The sequence below is a fragment of the Neolamprologus brichardi genome, chromosome 1 (assembly GCF_056152115.1).
Source record: "Neolamprologus brichardi isolate AB-2024 chromosome 1, ASM5615211v1, whole genome shotgun sequence".
Classification (NCBI taxonomy): Eukaryota; Metazoa; Chordata; class Actinopteri; order Cichliformes; family Cichlidae; genus Neolamprologus; species Neolamprologus brichardi.
The window spans coordinates 7700406-7722992 of NC_142104.1; the positions used below are offsets into that span (position 1 = coordinate 7700406).

At 37.7% G+C, this 22587-nt stretch overlaps 1 protein-coding gene across 2 annotated transcripts in view; it reads left to right on the forward strand.

Annotated features, from left to right (window-relative positions):
* Positions 1-20734, forward strand: part of LOC102791828 (synaptosomal-associated protein 25-B) — a 39607-nt gene extending 18873 nt beyond the window's left edge. The window contains exons 3-8 of one of the 2 annotated variants that reach the window (XM_006779734.2): positions 1547-1588; positions 7843-7891; positions 13954-14071; positions 17391-17510; positions 18646-18790; positions 19341-20734. In XM_006779734.2, the coding sequence (XP_006779797.1) occupies positions 1547-1588; positions 7843-7891; positions 13954-14071; positions 17391-17510; positions 18646-18790; positions 19341-19409 (543 nt within the window). In that variant the 3' untranslated portion in view covers positions 19410-20734. Of the gene's footprint in view, positions 1-1546; positions 1589-7842; positions 7892-13953; positions 14072-14311; positions 14430-17390; positions 17511-18645; positions 18791-19340 lie in introns of both variants that reach the window. The other variant, XM_006779733.3, reaches the window with a different exon arrangement.
* Positions 20735-22587: the final 1853 nt, after the last annotated feature.

Here is a 22587-nt window from a genome sequence, read left to right on the forward strand (position 1 = left end):
TCTTTAATTTACAATATGTGACAGTTACACTGTAATATTTCTCATAGATATAAATTACCGCTTTCCTGCAATATTGACAGCTGCCTGAATATTTATTACAATCTATTTTCTATTTTTCTGTCAGTGTGAAATGAAGATCCATTCAATTTAGCCCATTATTGGCTGACGCTGTCACTTTCTATCTAGTGTTTCTCTGTGGTCCAGATAGATTGAACTGTTAGTGGTCAGACTCCAACTCCACCGTCCAGACAACAACTGGCAACAGTAGCACTGCCTCTTTTATGCAGTTAGGTCCATAATTTGTAGAACAAAGACACAGTTGGATTTTAAATCAAACAGTGCAGACTGAAAGACGTCGTTCTTTTTCTTTTTGTTGTGCAGACTCAAAGACTGCACTTTAATCACACCATGGTCATTTGATTTAAACTCACCTGGTATTCAGGAAAAACCATAAAACCTGTGTCTTTGTCCGATAAATTATGAACCTAGTGTATTTCATGTGCTGCTATGTTGAAGCTAATCGAGGAATAAGGACTACTGTTGCCAACTGTATCTAAGATGGTGGATCTGTAGTCCATTCACAGGATGATGAATATTATTTACAATAACTGTAAATTTTATCATGAATGATTTATTTACGAGAACAAGCCTGTGCCCTCTGCATCTTTAAATACAAAGTAAAAACTGCGATTCCAAATCATTCTGCTATTTATGAAATCTATCAGCTGTTGTTTAAAAATTTACTTTGTAATTAATCACTTACATCAGCTACAAACATGCAGAGAATCTTTCAGGCAATAGCGCCAAGTTTTAACTAATGATAATGTAGCTCACTGGCAAAGTTGCCACATAAACAGGGAACAAGCATAAAAACTGAAATCTCCAGTAAAAACTGATTTTTCTGTGACTTTCCAATTATAATTTGACATTTGAACATGGACCGTTCTCACAAGGACACAAATGTATCTCCAAAGCCTGCAAGCTGACAGATACAGCTGCTCTAAAGTGACCTCAGCTCGTTTCAGCATTTGGAGCTCTAACAATCTTTCATCGAGAAAGTGCTTTTTTTGGATAAGGAAGAACTCTGCCCTTTTTTAATGAGATGAGAGGAGCTCAGGAAGAGCAGATAATTCCATGCTGCAGAATAATGGATCAGCTCAAATGGCATTATTAAACATTCATGAAGAGATAATGTAGGGCCAGTGATGGGAATAGAGGAAAGGAAAAGAGGAGAAATGGGTGGAACGTTAGATTGATAGAGCGACAGGAGGCAAAGCAAATAACAGTAGGAATCATGGAATCAGACAAGAGGAGAGGAACATTTAGGTGTAACTATATTACTGAGTGACGCTCATTCGTCTTACCATATTAGTGGTCCTCCGTTCTCCCTTTCCACCTGCTGACTTATGTTTTTAACACATTTTCTACGTTAACACACTGAGATGTTGTTGAGAAATTTGTTACAGGTGCCACACCGTGTGTCTGTGTTTGCTCTCCTTTGGACTCTAAGTTAATCCTTTGCTAATCTTTCTCTCTCCCCCTGCAGTCTCTGGAGAGTACTCGGCGCATGCTGGCTCTTGTGGAGGAGGTGAGTCCAGTGATTCAATGACACACATCACATTAACAGATACAAAAGACATGAGAGAGAGAGAGAAAAACGTGTGCTGAGAAGAATGGCATGCCTTGGTATTTGCATTTGTTGACATTTACCAGAACTGTGAGATCTTCTTGTTCTTGTACATGCCCCTCCCCTGTGCTTCTGCTTAATGTCTAAGGTTGAGTTTTCACATGAATTTACTTGGTTAGTCAGTCCCAAAAGATCTACACTTGGCTTACTAAACTTTCTATAACTTCCACAAAGTAGTATTCTTTGACCCTGTCCTTAAATACCTGATGGCCCTCCTCTTCTTCTTTTGAGGACTTGCACTTGTGCATGTCCAGTGCATGGTAGAGCTCCTCCACTGTGTCACAAAAGCAATCCTTAAGCAATTCTGAGCAAAGGACAAAAGATTTGCTTGAGTAGGACAGTGATGAACACAAGGTGTGCTAGTGTGGCCAGAAAATGTGTGAGTTTTCAACGTGCTGTGTGATAGCTATGGCACACCTCACAGTTAAAATGGCTTGCAATAAATGTACTCCATCAGGCTTGTAAGTCTGGAAGAACGATAACCGTGCTCCTGTTTGCACTACTGACCTGATTCTGAGGCTTTGAACCCATTGATTGTTTCAATGACGACTGCTGCTTAGCCTGTGGATCAACATTTATCATAACAGATGATCCTCAACAGACAAGTTAGATGAGTTTGATGGATTAAGTTTCACAAATGCACAAGTGGTCAGAACAAGACTTTCCACAGAGGGATCTAAAAATAACAGGATGCCAAGCGCTGGACACTTGCTGAAGTACACTAACTTAAACAGGGGGTCAATATTTGGAGAACTCTGCAGTTTGTCACAGTGAATTTAAGCTGCACCAGTGTTTTCTGTGCTTTTGTGTGATCCAGACTGACCCCAAGATGTTGAGATCAGTTTGAAAGAATCCTTGTTCTTCTTGTTGCTGAAAAAAAAAGTATTATATATATATATATATATATATATATATATATATATATATATATATATATATATATATATATATATATATATATATATATATATATATTATTCTCTCTTATGGTACAGTATCATTTGAATTACCTACGATGCCTAAAGTACTTGTCATTCGATCGAGCCAGGAAAAAACCAAGATATTGTTGTTTTTACTGTTAGCTTACATGTCAGAAGGATATTCTAGCTTTAAGTGCTACCAAGATGAAAGCAATAAACAGCTGTTCATATGTCCTTTAGTTATCGGTGTGTTCACACTGGCTGCAGAAATGGAGACATGGCCTCACACTAACCCCTGGACAAATTACCATGTCTAATGGGAGAAAGCCATGAGTGACAAATGGAAGTCCTTTGGGAGACCTACTCTACATACCAAGCTTTTCATTCACATCGAAAGAATTTCTTTTCCTTTTTTTGGCTTTTGAAGATAACAAAAAAAATTAAAAATGCTATTTACGTGTTTCAACTGTTTCTGAGTTGAAGCACAGGTTGTGTTTTCTTGCGATCATCCCAGACTATGGTCTCCACTTGAGAGCAAAGGAAATAACTATAGAGACAAGCATACACTGTGTGGCGCTTCTGTCTGGCTATACTCTTTATTACTCTCACCTAGCATATCTCCAGAGAACTGCTCTCTGGAGATTTCTTAGATAATGCAGCAAATATCATTAAATAATCTTTGATTTTATTTGGGTTTATGGCCCGAGTATTATCTATAAAGGAACCCCATTTAGTGAAACACAAACTAATTCACTAAATGTTTCACAGTATTTGGAGGTCAAAGTGAGGTTTCTCTCTCTGACCTCACAGTGCACCTACAGGAAATTGTAAGCACGTGCTGACCTCTGGACTCCAAGAGCTTATAGTGAAGCTAACACCAATGGAATAAGTTGAAGTGCAGTCAGAGTCGAACCACTCTTTGTCCAAGGGCGTGTCTTAGATCTGCTTGTTCTGGTTTAAACAGATCTAACTCTGTAACAAATCATTCTTTAAAGAAATTAAATATGTGTCCCTGAAGGGTTAGCATGCTGATACTGTTTTAATTTGGGTCTACAGTGTGTGCTTCTTCTGTAAAGATTAAGTGTTGTTTGTACGGTAGCTATGATTTGAAAAATGATGCATTTTGAAGGATAATCCCATTTATTGAAGTAATCCTACTTATTAAAATAATTATTTTCTTTAGTATTAAAACAACAGAAACTGACAGATTAAAAAACAACCTTGTATAATAAATCCGAACATTCACTTTTTTCTGGCACCATCCTACAGATTAGTCACAGTCACTGACGTATGTGTAGTTTTAGCTCAGATAATTTATTTCTATCTTCGGTATGAGCCACATGCATATTGAAAGTCATGATATATTCAAACCAAAGACCAAAAACAGGATAGATGAGGAGAGCGGAGAAGATATAAAATGAGAGAAGCTAATAGTCAGGAAAGTATATAATTAAATTAAACTTGCATCCATCTTCAAGATCCCAGAATAAAATCTTAGGCTGCTTTTTCCCTTTTATGCTCAGATGTTTAATTTCCAGTTGTAAAATTTTCCTGTCAATTCATCATTATTATTCTTGAGCCATTAATTTTCTGCCACTTACAGTCGGTGATGTAATATGTTGTTGTCTCGTGCAAATTGGACAGGAGCAATGAGCGACATGAGCGCTGTCTTGTTTTAATGGCTGATAAATGAGCGAGACAGACACAATAAAATGACTGTTTGTACAAAGGGAAGCAGAAGACAAACCTCTGCACCGCTGTTATATAATTATGCAGCCACATTTGAAGCATGTGGCTTTTCAGCATCTACTCTGAATTCAGGTGTTAACATGATTTTCAAAACGATCCTGCGTCATTATTTTTCGTCTTCCTTTTTCTTTAATATTGGCATTTAGAAACACAAAAACAAAACTCCACTTTTGATGAAGGCTATTTTTATCGCTGAGACAGTAAATAACCAAACTGAATTAATACTTGTAAGTGCACAGTTTCCTCCATATCAGATGTAAAAGTGTGGTTAGTAAACCTGCATTAGTGCAGACTTGGAGGGGTTTTAAGCCACTTCAATTAAGTCTAGTTGGTTGGAAAGAGCTCTTAATGTGGCTGGCCCTCCATGCGAACCCACAAACTGAGTGAAAGTGTGTAAGGAGAGCTTGGCTCAGAAGGGCCAGCCAGGCAGACAGAAGCGCGGTTTGTAGCTTAAATAGGCCACTGCTAATGTGAAGGACAGAAATAAACCCAGACCTGTACCATTATCTTGGTGCAAACACATCACATTACACAATGTCATAGCAGAGTGTAGTAAGAAACCTCTAATGTGTATTGAACAACTCATGTTGGACATTGTAGAAGATTTCACTGTGCCTGGTAGTCACTGACAGGAAAACATTACGTCATGTAGTGTGATATAACATGACGCTGGTAGGTGATGTGGAAATCATCTGCAAATGCTCTTTAAATAACTGAAAGCTATTAGACTTTGTGGTTTAAAAAAAGCTGAACAAGCTGTTTGTTTTCTGCTAAACTCTTAAAATTTAACTTTTCTATGATTTTTAAATTCACTGATTAACAGCGAAGTGGTAAATGTATCATCTAAATAACAACAATAACAATCCTGTAGCAGCAGCAGAGCGATGTAGAGAGAAGAATAAACTCGTGCAGCAACTTGAAAAGGTTTCATAAACGAGGACCCGCAGATTATTAAACTCTTTATGAAAGATGTTATCTTCATGTCAGGCCTGTAGGAAGAGAAATGAAAAACTGCTTCTTGGTTTGTGATACGTGAACAAAGCAGATGAGAGCGGTGGAAATGAAGTAAAAGAATGAAAGACGGAGATGAACACGAGTAGATCAGACAAGGGGAAATGTGAACGATAAACGATATAAAGAAATCTGTGAAGGACATAAAATTGGAATTCAGTGTCTCTGTGAAGCAGATAATAACACAAGAGATCCGATTTGATGAGCGGTGTCAGGCCTTAAGTCGGAAAATAAACTACACAAGATGAACATGCTATTTTGTATTCATACAAGTTGTTTTTATTAGTGAAGTGATATGAATTGTAAATTATTGTAAATTATAATCTAAGCCTAAATAGAGGTATAATTTATAGTTTTACCAATGAGGTACACTCACTTCAACTCACAAACTAACAACCCATGTTTTCAGCTGTTATCGTGGTATCGTTATTGAATCATAAGGCAAATACTTGAAATGCATCAGCGGTTTTGTGAGGGGCAGAAAACAATCCCATAGCTAGTTTGATGAAGCTTTTTAATTATGACCTTTGTTAGTTAGGCTAGATTAGACCAGACTAGTATCGAGGTACCTTTATGTGCCATGTGAGTTGGAAGCAAATCATGTTTTTTCTCAACTCTAGCCAAGTAGTTTTAGCGCCTAATGTAACCAAATTAATTTAGAAAAAAATGCCATGCAGGTTGCTGTGTGTTTCCCGTGTCTTTGTACCTGGATCTGTCCTTACTTTGTGTGGATTCCAACATAAGGACCCTTTAGCATCACATTTAAACACACCGGTAAGCCAGACAGCAAAGTGCAAATGTGAATGAAAGATCAATACCAGCTGTGTTTATCTGAAGGACTGTAACTGATACAGATGCAGCACTGAGCCTCTAAGAAGCTTAAAATCAGTTCACCTTTAAGATATCATTATTTTTATTCTTCCTACTTCAGGAGTTGACTTTATATGCTTAGAAATATATCAAAAGAGGTCTGCTTCACATATTTACAAATGGTTAACATCAAAACAAAGTGCAAAGAAAGAAAGCGCCTTATCTGTTCATTGGGTAGAAATTTTTTGGGTGGGTGGGGGACAGTATCCTGTGACTTTATGACTCACAGTGAAGTGTGAAAAAGTCCTGATAGTCTGTGAGCATGTGTGTCCTTAACTAGCCGTGCAGAAAGAAGTGATGTCACCGCTTGACTCTGCCAGTTGGCGAGGTCAGATATCCTGTCCTGTAGTTCTGAGGCCATGGCTGCCCTCGCATGATTTCCCATGAGCCCTCTTGGGGAAACAAGCCGCCCTCCCATAGGGTTTATGCAAGTGTATCTGCAAACATTGGCACAGCTGAATGCGATGCTAAGAATTATCAGTTTTCTTTTGTCTTTTAATGTTATTTATACTGAGAAAAATTTCCTCATCCACAGTTTAACTTTACTCATACAGACCCATGCAGACTCAGTCTTTTTCGGCATTGATATAGATGTGGATCAATTTCAGTGATACGACTGATTTGTGACTGATTTATTCTAAATGTGTAAACTTTTTAACATATGTAACTAAATACACAAAAGATGGATACTTTGTACAGACATATCAGCACAGCAAACAGCCAAAACATTGTAATGGGTTTTGTTTTGCTTCCTGGCCTGTTCACACATTGTTGTGGGACCTCTGGGGGCGTCCTGTGGTGCCTGACAGTAGGATGTTTGTAGCAGATCCTTCATGATTCTTGCTTTTTACACAACGTTAGGCACAATTAGTTTTGTATTTTGGACATTTGGAAGTCCGATCAGTTCCTTTACCATATTTCTCAAGCTACAACTAAAAAAAGCACAAAACATTTTAATGTATACTTTATTAATCCCTTGTAGGGAAATTACTCTCTGCATTTAACCCATTCACTAATTGAAGCAGTGTACAGCCACCAATCCAGTGCCTGGGGAGCAGTGTGTAGGGACCTGCTCAGGGGTACCTCAGGGTAGCTGTTCAGTGGATTCAAACCCTTGACCTTCCAATCACGGGCCGACCACTTACTGAACTATCCCTGCCCTTTTTTGTGCAGTTCAGTGGGGTGCTCTACTCTTTTGGGTGAGACAGCTGTACCCCGAACCCATTTGAAAGTTGCTTAAATATCTTTTATCCCATTTTAAAAGATAAAAATATCAGGTTTTCTTTCAGAGGTGCTTTTTTGTCACCTTTGGACGGAGCAGACTAGCTCTGCTTTAATCTTTATATTTAGCACACAGACATAGGAGCAGTTTTGTAAAGCAAGAAGCTGTCCAAATGTCCCTGCTGTTTTCTGCGGTGCCTCACAGGATCAATTTCAAAAATGTGATTTCCGATTGCAATTTGACCCACTTTTGCTGCTGCCCTGATAGCTTTGCTCTGTTCTGCTCTGCTGACCTTCACTCATCTGTCAACTTTATTTCTCTTCTTCCTTTCACTTCTCTTCTCTGCTGTCGTCTTCTCACCTCTCCTTCTGTCTGTCTGTTAGAGTAAAGATGCTGGCATCAGGACTCTCGTCATGTTGGATGAGCAGGGAGGTAAGTTGACAGGGAGAGATCACTTTTATCTGCTCTGCTCCTGATTCTCTCTTGCTGCAGTTTCACGGTGTACAATCAAAGAGCCGTCTTCAGTACATCCAGTATAACACTTTAGATTCTCAGACCAAGTTTAAGGAAAAATAATGACATTTATGGTCTTACAGCAGACCTGCACAGGGAAAAGTGAAATGAAGGGGTTTCCACAGGTTCATATACGGAGACCCTTTGCAACTTTTACTTCTTCTAGATCAACCTTGGCTTCTTCTTCTTGGCTTTCTCTTTCCATAATTTCAGGCTGAACTAAACATTGATTAAGACTTTTTAAAAATACAAACCAAAACAACAGAATCACTGTAAAACTGACTGCAGCACAACACTTTTTTATCAGTGGCGGAAGCCACAATTGTAAGAAAAAGTTACCTTTGATTAATGGAATATACTGGAATGTGCTGCTGAGCTTGCCTTCTGCTTTGCCTCCCTGTATTACACTTTCATGGCCTTTTCTCAGTCACATGTTTATGGATGCACCAATTCATCAGCTGAGCTTTGATGCAGGCTGATATTCCCCTCGTTGTTCACCATCCACTTCAGATATCATGAGATTTGTCGAAGGCAGTGGTTGATAACAACATAAACAGGTATCAGCTGTTAGTCGGTTTAACACTACACATTGATGTTAGCCCACATTTCACAATCATTGCAGCCCTACACCTTATGAATTAAAATTTGGATTCTTTCTTAGCTGTATGTTAAGTACATGTTTTACTTTGCTCTGTTAAACCAAGCTAACATGTTTGCGGTTCACCTGATTGTCAGGTCTAAATGTTCAGAGGTCAGTCAGTGACAGATAATGTGTCTTACCAAAGTCCTTTTTGGGAGATTTACTCTATGACTCAAGAAGAGCCTTTTCAGGTCTGTTTTTGTCTACGTAACTTGGGAGCAAGTCAAACAAATAATGATTTTCTGTGGAGATTCTTCATTTTAAGATTTTCAGTGAGCAAAACTGCTGAACGCACTTCACAACAAAGTCAAATTTAGAGGGAAAAAAAGTATTTCTGTGTAATATAGTATAGTATTTTTATTTCTTAATACTTGGTACATAACTCTGGGTGGATTACCATTACTTTTGAAAACCACTTAGATTAATGGAAATCGTGGATGTTTACCCTCAAAGTAGGGATTATAAATCCCTTCACCGTTTGTCCGCAAACTACACACATGTACATCACTCTGAAGTATTAATTAACACATGCGGACTGTCAGAGCGTAGTAACTCCAGCTGTTTTCACACTCAAACATAACCTAGTTATAAGTGTAACTGGAGATTTTATGCATGATTTAATACATGTTGTTGTGCCAGTTGTGCAGGCACCCAGTAACCATCATGTGTGGCTCAACTAGCTAGCTTAACTGGAAGCTCTAAGCACTAGCTTTGCAAAACCTGTTTAGAATGAAGAATACAGTAAATGAAACAGTCCATGTGACAATTTATTGAGATTCACTTAAAAAAAAAAGTGTAAACTGAGTAGAGCTGAAATTAAAGAGCTAAACGTTACAACAGCAAAACATTGTGTGTGTGGCTTTAGCTTTAAATGGACACAGTTAGCATGTTAGCTTGGCTGCATGAATGAAACACTTTGCTTATAGATAGAAATAAGACCTCTTACTGTTTAACATCAATGGTTATGTTAGTTCTGAGTTTTTTCCACAATTTTTTTTAAAGTGTATGAACACTATCGTCTCTGAAAAAGTCTCCATGTTTGCAGAGAGTCCTCACTATTTTTAAAAAGTGTGCTAGAACTATGGAAAGGTTTTTTGCACAAACTCTGTGATGCACGCATTAGAGTGTGTGAAGAAAATGAAGTTCAGTGAAGGCTACTACCAGCACTACCAGTCAGAGGTCAGTGGTTTGAGTCCCACAGAAGTTAAAATTAATAACATACTGAAACTGACTGAATTTGTATGTTTTTACAACCTTCATAATAATCTTTGAAGACTACTTTTCTGCCTTTAATAACCACAAAGTCTGGTGGTTCGTGGATGCATGGAGAGACACAGGCTCATGGATTATGCGTAAAAGAGTTTTTAGCGATAGCTCATAAGTAAAAATACAGGCAGCCAGAAATGCTATAATAACAAACAAAGGAGGAAGAAAGAAAGGTCTCAGTAAATATATACAGTTAATATCCAGTAAATATATCTAAACATTTAGTCATTTGCTGAAAAAGTGTGAAAAAGTGCTTGCCCCCGTCCTGATTTCGTATTTTTTGTATGTGTCACACTTAAATGTTTCAGGTCAAATATTACACAACAATAACACAAGTAAACACAAAATGCAGTCTTCCAAGTCGTGAGGCAGCAAAACAGCCCGAGACCATCACACTACAACCACCATGTTTGACAGTTGTTATGACGTTCCTTTTCTCAAATGCTGTGTTAGTTTCATGGCAGATGTAACGAAACTCAAACTTTCAAAATTTCAAACTTACACCTTTTGTCTTGTCAGTCCACAGAATATTTTCCCAAAAGTCTCGGGGGATCATCAGTATTATTTTAAGGCAATTGTGAGACAAGCCTTTGTGGTCTCTCTTTCTTATTGTTGAATAATGAACTCTGACCTTAACTGAGACATGTGAAGCCTGCAGTTCTTTAACCTTGTTCTGGGTTCTTTTGTGATCTCCTGGATGAGTCAGCGATGTGGTCTTGGAGTAATTTTAGAAGGTCGGTCACTCCTGGGAAGGTTGACCACTGTTTTGAGTTTTCTCCATTTGTGCACAATGTGTCACACTGTGGTTCATTGGAGTGCCAAAGCCTTACATCCTTATGTATGGCTTTGAACCGTTTACAGACTCATAGGTGTCAGTGACTTTGTTTCTCAGGTGTTTCTTTAGATTGTGGTATAATGTGCTGCTTTTTGATATCTCTTAGTCTGCTTCACTTTGTCAGACATCTTCTATTTCAGTGATTTCTTGGTTAAAGAGGTCTGCCAGTAATTAGGCCTAAGTGTGTTTAGTGAAAATGAACTCAGCTTTCCAAAAAATGTGGTTAATCATAGTTAATTCATGATTTAAGAAGAGGTGCAATTACTTTTTCACACATGACCAGGTACATTTGGATAACTTCTCTCCCTTAATCAATGAAATCATCATTTCATAAATATTAAATATCTAATATTAAAATTTGTTTGATGATCTGAAGCGTGACAAATATGCAAAACATTAGGAAATCAGGAAGGGGGCAAACACTTTTTCACACCACTGTATATAAAAGGTGACATCGGTTTATGTTTTACTTTTATTTTTGCTAATGTATTTATTTAGCTTTATATTAATCCTTCTGTGCTTTAATTTCGCTCCCATTTTAATTCATCTCCCTTTATATTTATGAATTATGAATTTATTTGTGAATATTATTTTTTAATGGTTTTACATTTACCATATTTATCTCATAGAAGACAAACATCAGATAAACATTTACAAAGCAAACTATAAAATACCATGTTCTGTCACATCTTACTATGTTATTCGTGGCACATTCAATTTTATTTATAGTGAAATCACATTTTGTTATTTATTTCTGGTCCTCCATATAGGAAATATGTCTGTATCTTAAGCAGGCAGTTCTATGCATGAGAGAGCAGCCTACAGTAATTGGCCTGTCAAAAGAACAGATAGCCTATTTTCTTCTTCTCTCTTTCCTCACATCTACTTTCCCCCTGAGTAACTCTTGCCACAGCACACAGCTCACTGCTGTAATAACAGGACAACAATCAATGCAGAGATTTAAATTACCTCTGCCTCTAAGCTAATGTCCTCTGTACCTGACCCTACATCTCTCTTGCTTGCACTGCCTTTCTCTTCTCTCTTTTCTGTCTATCCTTCTCTCTTGGTTACTGATGGTAATTTATTTGTGTCTCCTTCACACATAGATATAAGAATTACCTCCTATATTTCTGTTAAAGAACATCACTGGGCTGGTCATGCCTGTAGTAATTAGTACACTCTTGTTGAGGTGTAAACTGGGCGGTGACTAATCCCTCTTTGCACTTTACACGCACACTCATGCACAGGTCACACCGGAGGAGATTTGTCATTTCTTGCAGAGATGTCTCACCTGTGATGGAGGTCTTACTGCAGCTAATGAGCCCCTCCCTACTTGGCTGTTACATGCTGTGTGACCTAAATTCAACCAGACTCAAGGCTGATGGATTATACACAACTCTGATTGGATGAGTTTTTAATTGTGACATTTTTGCAAACAGCACTAAACTTTGTCGATCACGTCTTCCATCTGGGGTTGTCATTTAAAACAAAATGTCTTTGTGTTTATCCATGAACTTAATTTTAAGATCACAAAAATAATTTAGTTATTTTTAATTCATTAAAGAAGCTAAGTGTTCAAAAAATCAAGACTAAACCTTCTGTGAAGACAGACGATGGCCACTAATAGAGAAGATAAAGTCTACTAAACATTGAGTTAGCAAACAAAGCTAAACATGTAACTTGGGAGTGTCACTGCTGCGTTCAGCAAGCAGCCTTTTCACAGGCTTGGATATGTGTCGAAAATTGCAATACATAAGCAAGAAAATCACTTACATAAGTCTAGACTTTGCAAAAGGTTTTATATATAAATAATGAAGTAGTTTTCTATTTAAATCAAGGTCAGTCTGTTTTATAAATGTGGTCCCTGCAGGCTGAACATGCATAACGATTTTGTCATGATTGATGTTCAGAATAACTAGTTTATTAATAAAGAGTTGAAGTTTATCCTTTCCATTTTCTTAACTAATATTGGTTTCTGCTTAGCAATATGTCTAAGTCTCTCTGTCTGTCATTTTATTAGCAGGATTATTTAAAAGGTTATGAATTCATTTGCAAGGAAATTTTTCTAGAGGTGGAACTTGGGCTAACTTTGACGTGATTAACTCTTGGAATTGATCTGGATCTGAAGACACTTTGAAGAATTATTTTTAAGTAGACATTTTGTAGCTTTACAAAAATAGTATCACACTGATGTAAGAAAAAGACATTTTCTTGGTGTTCTCAGTTAAATATCATAAGACTAATCTGGATCCAGATATTCCTCCTTATCCAGGGATTCAGTTCATGAATGGGGTAGAGTGAATTCTAAGCCCTGGCTGAGGTATGCAGTGTCAGACCGCTTTCATTTCTATCTACATCACGCAGTTACAGCCAGGCTTGAGACGGAAAAATCGATACATTGTTTCCTTTTGTCTTAATAATTCACTGGTGGATTTTATTAAAATGTGCAGGCGCCATGACTGGATTATTCAATCAGTTTGAATGACCAGAGTAACTACTATGGTGGCACCTATAGATGGAATTACCTTCTCTTTCTGTGGCATTAATACTGAAGCCTGTTTAATGCTTTGAATGCAGCATTTTGTTGTTAAACCCTCCGATGTGCCTTTACACAGGCACAGTAATAGTTTAACTAACTAAGTAACTTTCATGATCTGAACTATCTTTATGGAAGATTTATTTATTCATTTCAACAATAATCCATCCATATTTGTACTTAACCTATCATATTTTGAGACCTTTTAAATATTTTTGGCCCTTTCTGCCTCTTCTGATCCTTTTTTCTTCTTTTCCTTCCTTTTGGATCTCAGGCTTCTCAGCCACCTAAGCCATGAATTTCTGTCTTTCACTCTCTTTGTCATCTATTTCTATTCTCACTGACATGCAGTAATATTTAAGCAGTTAAGGTGGCAGAATAAATGTCCTTGTGTACACTTGCAGAATTGGATGAAGCATACTGCTACTGATTCTCAGCACCACTCAGATCAAATACTTACTGAGAAAAGATGATCCCATGGAGGTAGGGAAAAAAAGGCTATCACAAGAAATGCATGCAATTAAAAGTCACATGGAAAGCTCCAGATGAAGAAGTTCATTTGATACTTTTAATGCTTTTTGCCCGCTTTGCCTTCTGCATCTAGCAAAAAACAGTCTGCCTCTTGCAATCTAGCGTAGAGCGCCAGCCCTCGATACAAACCAGTCAACTTTATTTCAACACTCTCATGCCTTTGTCCTCACCAGAACAACTTGATCGTGTGGAAGAGGGCATGAACAAGGTGAACGCAGACCTGAAGGAGGCCGAGAAAGATTTAAAAGATATAGGACAATGCTGTGGTCTGATATGCCCATGTATTAAAAAGTAGGTACCGGCCAGGAGTCGTGCGCTCTTGCCTGTCCAGTGCTGGTGATGGTGGTGGTGGTGGTGATGGTGATGTCTGATGTCTCTCTTGTCACAGTCAATGTCTTTTTTTGTCTTCTCTCCTTTGTCCCCCTTCTCTACTCCCATCCCCTTCCTTCCACCCTGCAATTTCTTCCTCTCTTCTCTTCTCATGTGCTTACGTTCTTTTGCTGGGATAAATGACAATGTGTTGGTAATCAGAACAACTGGAGCGCATCGAGGAGGGGATGGACCAAATCAATAAGGACATGAAGGATGCAGAAAAGAATTTGAACAATCTAGGACAGTTCTGTGGTCTATGTTCATGTCCCTGTAACAAGTAGGTGCTGCCTATGTCGCCTGACTGCATGTGTTTCAGTGCCTGCCTACCTGCCTCTTTATCCATCTGCCTGCTTCTGGTGTGTAGAGCATGGTGAACTGTGGTGTGAGCAGTCAGGCCTACAGCCACAACAGCACGCTCTCTGAACAGGCACCAGCATTGCATGCACGAGTGTGAGACAGATTATTTCAATTAAGACTCTGCAGGGAGAGAATGTGTGCATGCATGAACAACATACGGATGCCACTGTATTTTCTGTCCAGCCTCAGCAGCTGTCAAAAGCCCTTCATTCCACATTGGATGAGAGATTCTCTTCCAGCAGGGAGCAGCATCTGCAAGGATCTCGGCCACAGAAACACTCCAAACCCTACCCAAACTCCCACCCTAACGTCCTGCAGCATGATGCATCATGCTGTGTAAAAGTCCAACCAAGAAACAAATCAGTTAGTTGTCTCCTTACATAAAGATATATAATTGGTTATGCCTCAGTGCATTCAAATGAATCCAAGCTTTTTTCTATTTTTTCTTTTTTTATAACAATAGGACTCTATGAAGAAAAAAAGTAACTTTGTTTTACTGGTTGTTATTGTTATCAAGTTAAAAAAAAAGAAGCTTATCCTGGATTACACAGTTACTTGATAGTCACAGCCAGGCAGTCTGATGGGTCCTCCAGTTCAGAGACATAGTTTAAAGTTTTATATTTCACATTTAGCCTTTTGAAAATGTGTTTATTTGCCTTTTTGCAGACAATGGTGAAAATCTGCATTTTTAAATACTCTATCCATGTCAGTTCAAGATCCTACAATATTAGAGAGCAACCCCCAGTGATCCAGGAATTTGTTTGGAGGAAATTATGAATTTGGTGACAGTAGGGAGGACTCTATGCTTCTGTAGAGTGTAACTAAAGGTCTTATGGTATCACTTATAAACACATATATATGTTTAAGGAAGTGAAAGCTGGGACAATATATAACCTTACCTCTGATTATAGATTGTATCCTACCTCTCTTCCCTCAACATTGCCCTGCACATTACAGTCTCATGCATGAGTTAGGCAAACTTGTTTTCTTTTTTCTGACCACTGTTTCAGTATTAAAGTTCTTAAATCTGTATATTTACTTTTTAAAGTTAAGTTGGATTGCTAATGTCAGTTTTGCCAAACTCCTGTGTGATCTGTTCTCTACCCTTTTAGCAGCCAAACTATGGCCGCTGAGTCATGTCTGAGCATACTACACGCTGGGACAAATACATTTGCTGGATATGTTTATACTATTTCAGAGCTATAGAAAATACAAGTGGCTTACAAACCAAAAGTATATATAAGTAAATTGTATTTTTATTTTCATTTGGTTTACACCCAAAGTGTTTCTCAGATATTTGCCTGGGAGTGAATAAAGTGAAGTCTTAATGATTAACAATATGCACATTATATGTACAAAGGTACAAACCATGAATATGGGGAGTTGGGTAAAACTTGCTCTTTTGTTTTTGAGGAAAGGATTACGCAGAACCAAACAAATTATTTTTGTGTTATATCTGATTTTATTCCTGTATTACTTAACTGGTATTTTTTTTTTTTTTTAGCATTTTTGTTTGCCTTTAGTGTGTAAAGCAACAATTTTTAGATCTAATCTGGAAATGACATTACATTTGAACAACAGATAATTGTTGTCCAACACAGTGACATTGACATTAGCACTATCCTTTACTTCAACACATCAGTCATTATGTATGAGTAAAGTCTGTTTTTCCCATTTGGAGAATATTTAATATTTGGGTGTATTTAAAAATCCATCTTTATTCTGCTTCCAGAAGATTTGGTTTTTGGGTTCAGAGCTTGTCTATTCTATGGCTCTTTGGTCCTCCCTTTTGTAAACCAGTAGTTATGTAATCCTGTGGTTACGTCATATGTTTCATTTGATTGAGACTGTTTGTATGGCAACCCTGGGTCAAATAGCATGAGAAAAAGAATTCTAGCATGTCTAGAATACCTGGTGGGTGAATTTGTGTTGCCTCAAATGGGCTGTAATTGGCTGAAAACCAAAGAAAATTATTTTTCTTAAGTTACCTAAGTATTGTTTATAGCTTTTTCCTAAGTGGAAATCTTCACCTACCAGATATTCCAAGCATTATAAAACAAATGTTAAGAATTACATTTGCTTATTTGACTGTATGCAGTGAATCCTCCTACTGATCTATCCATCCAGATGAAATGAAGGGCTGGTTTTAGCAAGTCTTCCATGCAAAATGATCACATTGTATGTTTAGGGATTATTTTTTTAAATTAATATGCTTTTTTTTTTTTTTTAATCACATTGGATCTAACGGCTTTCTTTTAGAGCATGTATCGGATCCTTTGCCTTTTTTACATTTCCCCTTTTTCATGTCAAATATCATGTTTCTGCCTTGCATGTCTCCTCACTGCATGTTTACATCTCTGTGTTTGTGTGTCTTCTGTCTGGAGACTGCTTGTTGTGTTCAGTGTTTGTGCTTTTCTGTATGTGCTTGTGGGAGAAGTTTTGTTTTTAAACTTTTAATTCCTTTCTTGCATAAGCCACATTGAAGCTTACTGTGTTGGATTCAATTGATCTGCATGTTAGATCAATTATTTGCTAACAGACTGCAAATGCATGTATGTAACCTTATCATACGTGGCTGGCATGTTGCTTTTAGGTAGCTAATTGTCTTAAAACCATCTGCAGTGTCTTCTAAACATATATTCATATATATATGTTTTGATAGTAAATAGCAAGAAATAAATCCACATGGGTAAAGCTGCTTACTCACATTCACACTCACTGGCTGCCTTACATGTTTACTCAGATACACAAACCAGCCCACAAATACACACATACACAACCATTCAGTCATTAACAAACATGCATATACATGCACACACATAAACATACACACACAGAATAAAAAGCTACACTGACTCTGACTGAACTGTATGTGTGGTAGGATTAAGGGCGGGGGCCAGGCCTGGGGAGGGAACCAGGATGGAGTGGTGAACAGCCAGCCGGGGGCACGAGTGGTGGACGAACGCGAACAGATGGCCATCAGTGGGGGCTTCATCCGCAGGTAACCATTCATGTGTGTAGGTGTTGGTTTGTGTGCGCCCCAAGCTTACTTGTTTGTGTCTGACTCTGTGCATAAATGCTCAGGTTTGGTTGTTGTGCAAAATGAGATATGTGGTAGTGTTTATGTATGTAATTATGTAACGACTGGAGGCATATCCTGGAGCCGACTGTTCATGTGACTCTTTAAGTAACTGTTTTCTTTCCTTATGCACAATGTGACTGGTAATCTCTCAACTGAGTTTCGCCTCAGGAACAGATCAAATTGTATATCAGTTTAATGTTTAAAGATGTAAATACTGACGAACTGTGGAGACATTTCAGTCTGCAGCAATATCTCTTTAATTATGCATTAATTTGATATTTATATAAACACAATAATAGTTCCCACGACAACATTTTGAACCTATATCAGCGTTTAACCATTTAAAGCAAAAACTTATTTTTATTTATGTATCGCAGCTTAAATACCTGAAACTTATCTTTGGCTCTCCAGAGGGATCTCAGCCCTCATGTTGAAAGTCACTCAGTAATACCTAGTTATGTAATTTGCTGTCTGAAAGGTGAACATTTGTACTTTTAAACGTGATGTTTCTAACCCTTCATTCTCACTAGAGACAAAAACACTGTAGTAGTTAGTGTTTCCATCTTAAAGTAGATGTGTTATGTGTTAACCTATTTTCTGTTGTGCACGTACTTCACAGTAGAAAATGGTCACCAATAATGCTAATATTTTAAGTTAGAACATGTACAGGTATTTCCTTTGTGCCAGTAGGGCAGGCTTTTCTACTTTTCTTTCTATATAATTTCAGTGAGAGCAGAAATTCCTCACAGGGAGAAACCTGACCGCCTTTTATTTAAACCTTTGGTTTGCAAGAGGCAGTCAAACAGAACACACCAGACTTAAAGAAACCCTCCTGTAGAGGCAAATGAGTTACAATGACTCACAGACAATGGATAAACTGAGGGGCTGCATGAATAAGACCTTTTAGTAAGGAATAAGGATTGGATAAGGGCTTTTTAAAATTAATATTATGTGTTTTTAGGAAGCAATTTAACTCCATTAAAATGCTCTCCAGCACAATCCAATAAGCACTAAGCCAATAAGCACTCTCCCTTCAACCTTGTGAATTTTTCAGGGTAACAAATGATGCTCGGGAGAATGAGATGGATGAGAACCTGGAGCAGGTGGGCGGCATCATTGGCAACCTGCGTCACATGGCCCTGGACATGGGTCAGGAGATCGACACGCAGAACCGCCAGATTGACAGGATCATGGACAAGGTAGTGTACAGTTAGAGCTTTTTATGCCACTACCATGAACAGTATTCAGCTTATTTGATATGGGATGGTGTTTTATAGCTGTATAATAAATATATATGATGTTTGATGGAAACAAGTCAATGACGCTTTGAAATATATCTAGACTGATGCATTAGGTTATAATTTCTCAAAACATAAAAAAAAAGAAGACAGAAATCGAAAAAAGGAATTAAAATCAGAAGGTGTAGTTGTACCGTTCCAATGCTGGAATTTTATGTAATGCAAATAAAACACAAAAATATGTGCAAAATATAACTGTATAGAAAAAACAGAAGTTGGCTAATGGATTACAGGTTTGGCATCAGGGTATATAACAGCAGATATAAACTGACTTTGATCAGATTTAGCCCCAATTTCACACACTAATGGGGAATTCCTGATTCACGTGCCATTGCATACTTAACCATCCATTCAGTATCTTCATTTAATTTGCCCCTCTCCACTCTTTAGCACTGGTTTGACCACATTTTCCTACCTGAGCTCTATAACAGTTGGTGCTTCTTTCTTTCAGGCTGATTCCAACAAGACCAGGATTGATGAGGCCAACCAGCGTGCCACAAAGATGTTGGGCAGTGGCTAAACTACAGCGAAAAGTGCTTTCACCCTATTTAATCCTTGTCACCCTAACCCCCCCCCCCCCCCCCAAAAAACCCCCAAAAAAACAAACAAACAAAAAGAGAAACCCTCAACCAAACCTATCCCTGCCCTTAACATCGACACCTGGCGCCCTCTTCCTTTGCTTAGTAGCAGGCACTGCAAAATTATGCTTTTATTGTGATACTGATAGAGTTTTGCACACATGCACATATCACACGTTGCTCTGCTCGCCCCTCCAACTCCTGCATCACTTCCAGTCCTTGTTGTCAGTGTTGTTCTGTGATGTTGCTCATCTAATTTTGTTTAAAAAAAATAGTTACACAACCACCAGTCAAACTCTTTCCATGCTGTACATAGTGTTTCTTTAATGGTTTCAGTGATTTAGATCACGTGTCCTGTTTTCTTCATCATTCTTTCTTTTTTTAAAAAAGTATATGTGTAAGATAAGTTGTATGTACCCCCCGTTTCAAAATGTCCTTCACTCATATCAGTATTCTGGTGTTGTCACACAGTGTATTCAACAGTTAAGATGTTGTGATGCTACAGTACCAATAAGGCCGCAGTGATTTGAAACTACCAAATGAACACGCAGCCTTTACTGTTTATTACCAAGGCTACTGTTTAAATACATTTAATGGCCATAGTTGACCAAGTGTCTGAGCCATTTGGATGAAGATGTGGCTTTCTGGTCAAGACTATACACTGGTATTTTATCAACTCAATTAACAGAGCAGTCTTAAAAGAATATAAGGCCATTTAAACTGTATAGAACAAGTATTTTTCCTCAGGGAGCAAAATCTGACCATTTAAAAACAAAAGCAAAATGTTTGTTTAATGCATTGAAATCTATAAAAGCCACCATTTGGTGTGTAGGTGAACAACTGCAGTTGCTTATGGTCTGAATAGCATCATTGATGCAGTTTAGACAAATATTAGCATTAATCACAGTGAATGTACAAGGATGTGAGGCTTTGATGGAGGTCAGAGGTCAAGCAATTAATCCAACAACTTATTCACGTACCATGCTACAATTTATTCATGATCCAACCCTAGCAATATAAAGTAGTGCATTAAACGTATTATGCATGTCCATCTGCTGCTAGAAAGCACAAATTAATTCAGTTAAACAAGCAAATATACCCTAACATGGAAACCGCATGCTACTATGTTGGCCACACAGAGGAGGGACCCGTATTTATCTGCAATGGTGCCACTCTTTGTTTCATGTCTCTTTACCTTTCCAAACTGTGACCATCACTGTAAAATAAAACCTTGGAAAATGCCAATAAAACTATCATAACTGTAGAATCATACTGAGTTTTCTTCCTTTTTTGGAACAATGCTGGACAGAGTGGACGTGGTGAGAAAACAGTTTGAGTAATGGCGTTAAATGTCTGCAGTGTTACACTACACACAAGTGTGTGAGTTGGTTCACAATTGTAGTAGCATTTTCAGATTCTGTATTTTTTATGCCTTTCTTCAGAATAAAGTACAATAATTGTTATGCAAGGAATCAGATCCACGGTGTAATTAACATGTATGGATTTTATCTGGAACAGTTGAACAGTGTATTCCACCCCTTGCCCTATGAGCTGGGGTAGGCTAAAGAGATAGGCTTAAGAGAATAAATGAACTCAGAAGTTTTGGCTTCTTGGAAACATTTTGAGGTTTCATGATATCTGTATCATCTCATTTTTCACTTTATGGTGAATTTTTGAATTTCTATTCTTATTCCAGATGACTTTGCATAAGAACAGTAACTTAAATTGTAAAGTGAGTCTAATATCATTTCAAGCTCATATGGGAACATGAATGTTCTGTGTAAATCCAATTGAAGAAAATGTGTTTTTTCTGCTGCTGTTCCATGGTGAGGTCAGAGGTCAGGGAGCTTATCTAATTACATGTTTAAAGGAATTCTGAACTTGAGGCTAAATGCCTAAACATACAACGTCAACATGGATATTTACAGAGAAAAGAAGACAACAGGCCTGACTCGGATAGAGAATGATAGAAAGAGACAGGCAGATACAGAGAAGGAAAGATGTGCAGCAACACATTACACTAATGGACATCTACTGTGGTGCTCTGGGCTTAGGGGGGATTACAGTTCACCGAGTCACTAAGAACACACACACACACACGCACACACACACACACACACAAACTTGAATCAACACATGACAGAGTAATCCACTGTACCTTAGTTACATCCACAGCAAAGGCCTGTCATGTGACTACAGACAACCCCCACATAAATCAGTATTTAAAAACTCTAAAGTATTTGATCAGTTGTGTTTTGCATTGACATCTTCCACTTCTTTGACTTGGGCTGCACCTGCTGCCACACTAGAAAATTACTCGTGCTGTTACAACCAGAGGGCTAAAGAATATATTTTAAAACCAACAGCTCCCTCTGCTGGTGTTATAGGCCATTACCAGTGGTGTTACACTGTACCAACTTGAAATATGAATTTTAGTTTAGTAATTTACTAGTCTACTACACTATTAAATTAGTTTACTAGTCTAATATATAAAACTATTAAACTAATTTAGCTTATGAAGCCAAACTAGTTTGCTAGCCAAACTTCTGCTTAATTGATGTAATTATGGGACGGACAAATGATTTCGAAGATGGAACTGCCAGACAGGAGGAAAGGAGGAAGACCATGGAGAAGATTCATGTATTTAGTGAAGGAGTACATGCAGAGGGTTGGGCTGACAGAGGAAGATGATCGGGATATTGTGAGCATCGATACTCAGCTATGGCGACCCCTAAAGGAAGCAGCCAAAAGAAGATAAGTGAAAGCAAAAATTCAACGCAAAATAAATAAAAACATAATCTAATTCGAAAATATAAAACTGTAATAACTTTTATTTCTGCATATATGACCATATTGGGCATAATACTAATTTCCCATGATTGGAAAACGAAACTAAAAATAAAATGGAAACTAAAGTGAAAAAAATATAGATGAGCAAGAAGAAAAAAATTATTTTTAGAAATTTTATTGTTAAATCAATATAATTATATTTTACTTTATAGTAGCAAAAAAAAAAAAAACCCAAACAAAAAACAACAACAACAAAAAACAAAATTTAAAAAATCGCTCAAGTCAACGGCCTGGAGGAGGCATTCGGCTATCTTCGTTCAGTCACGTGAC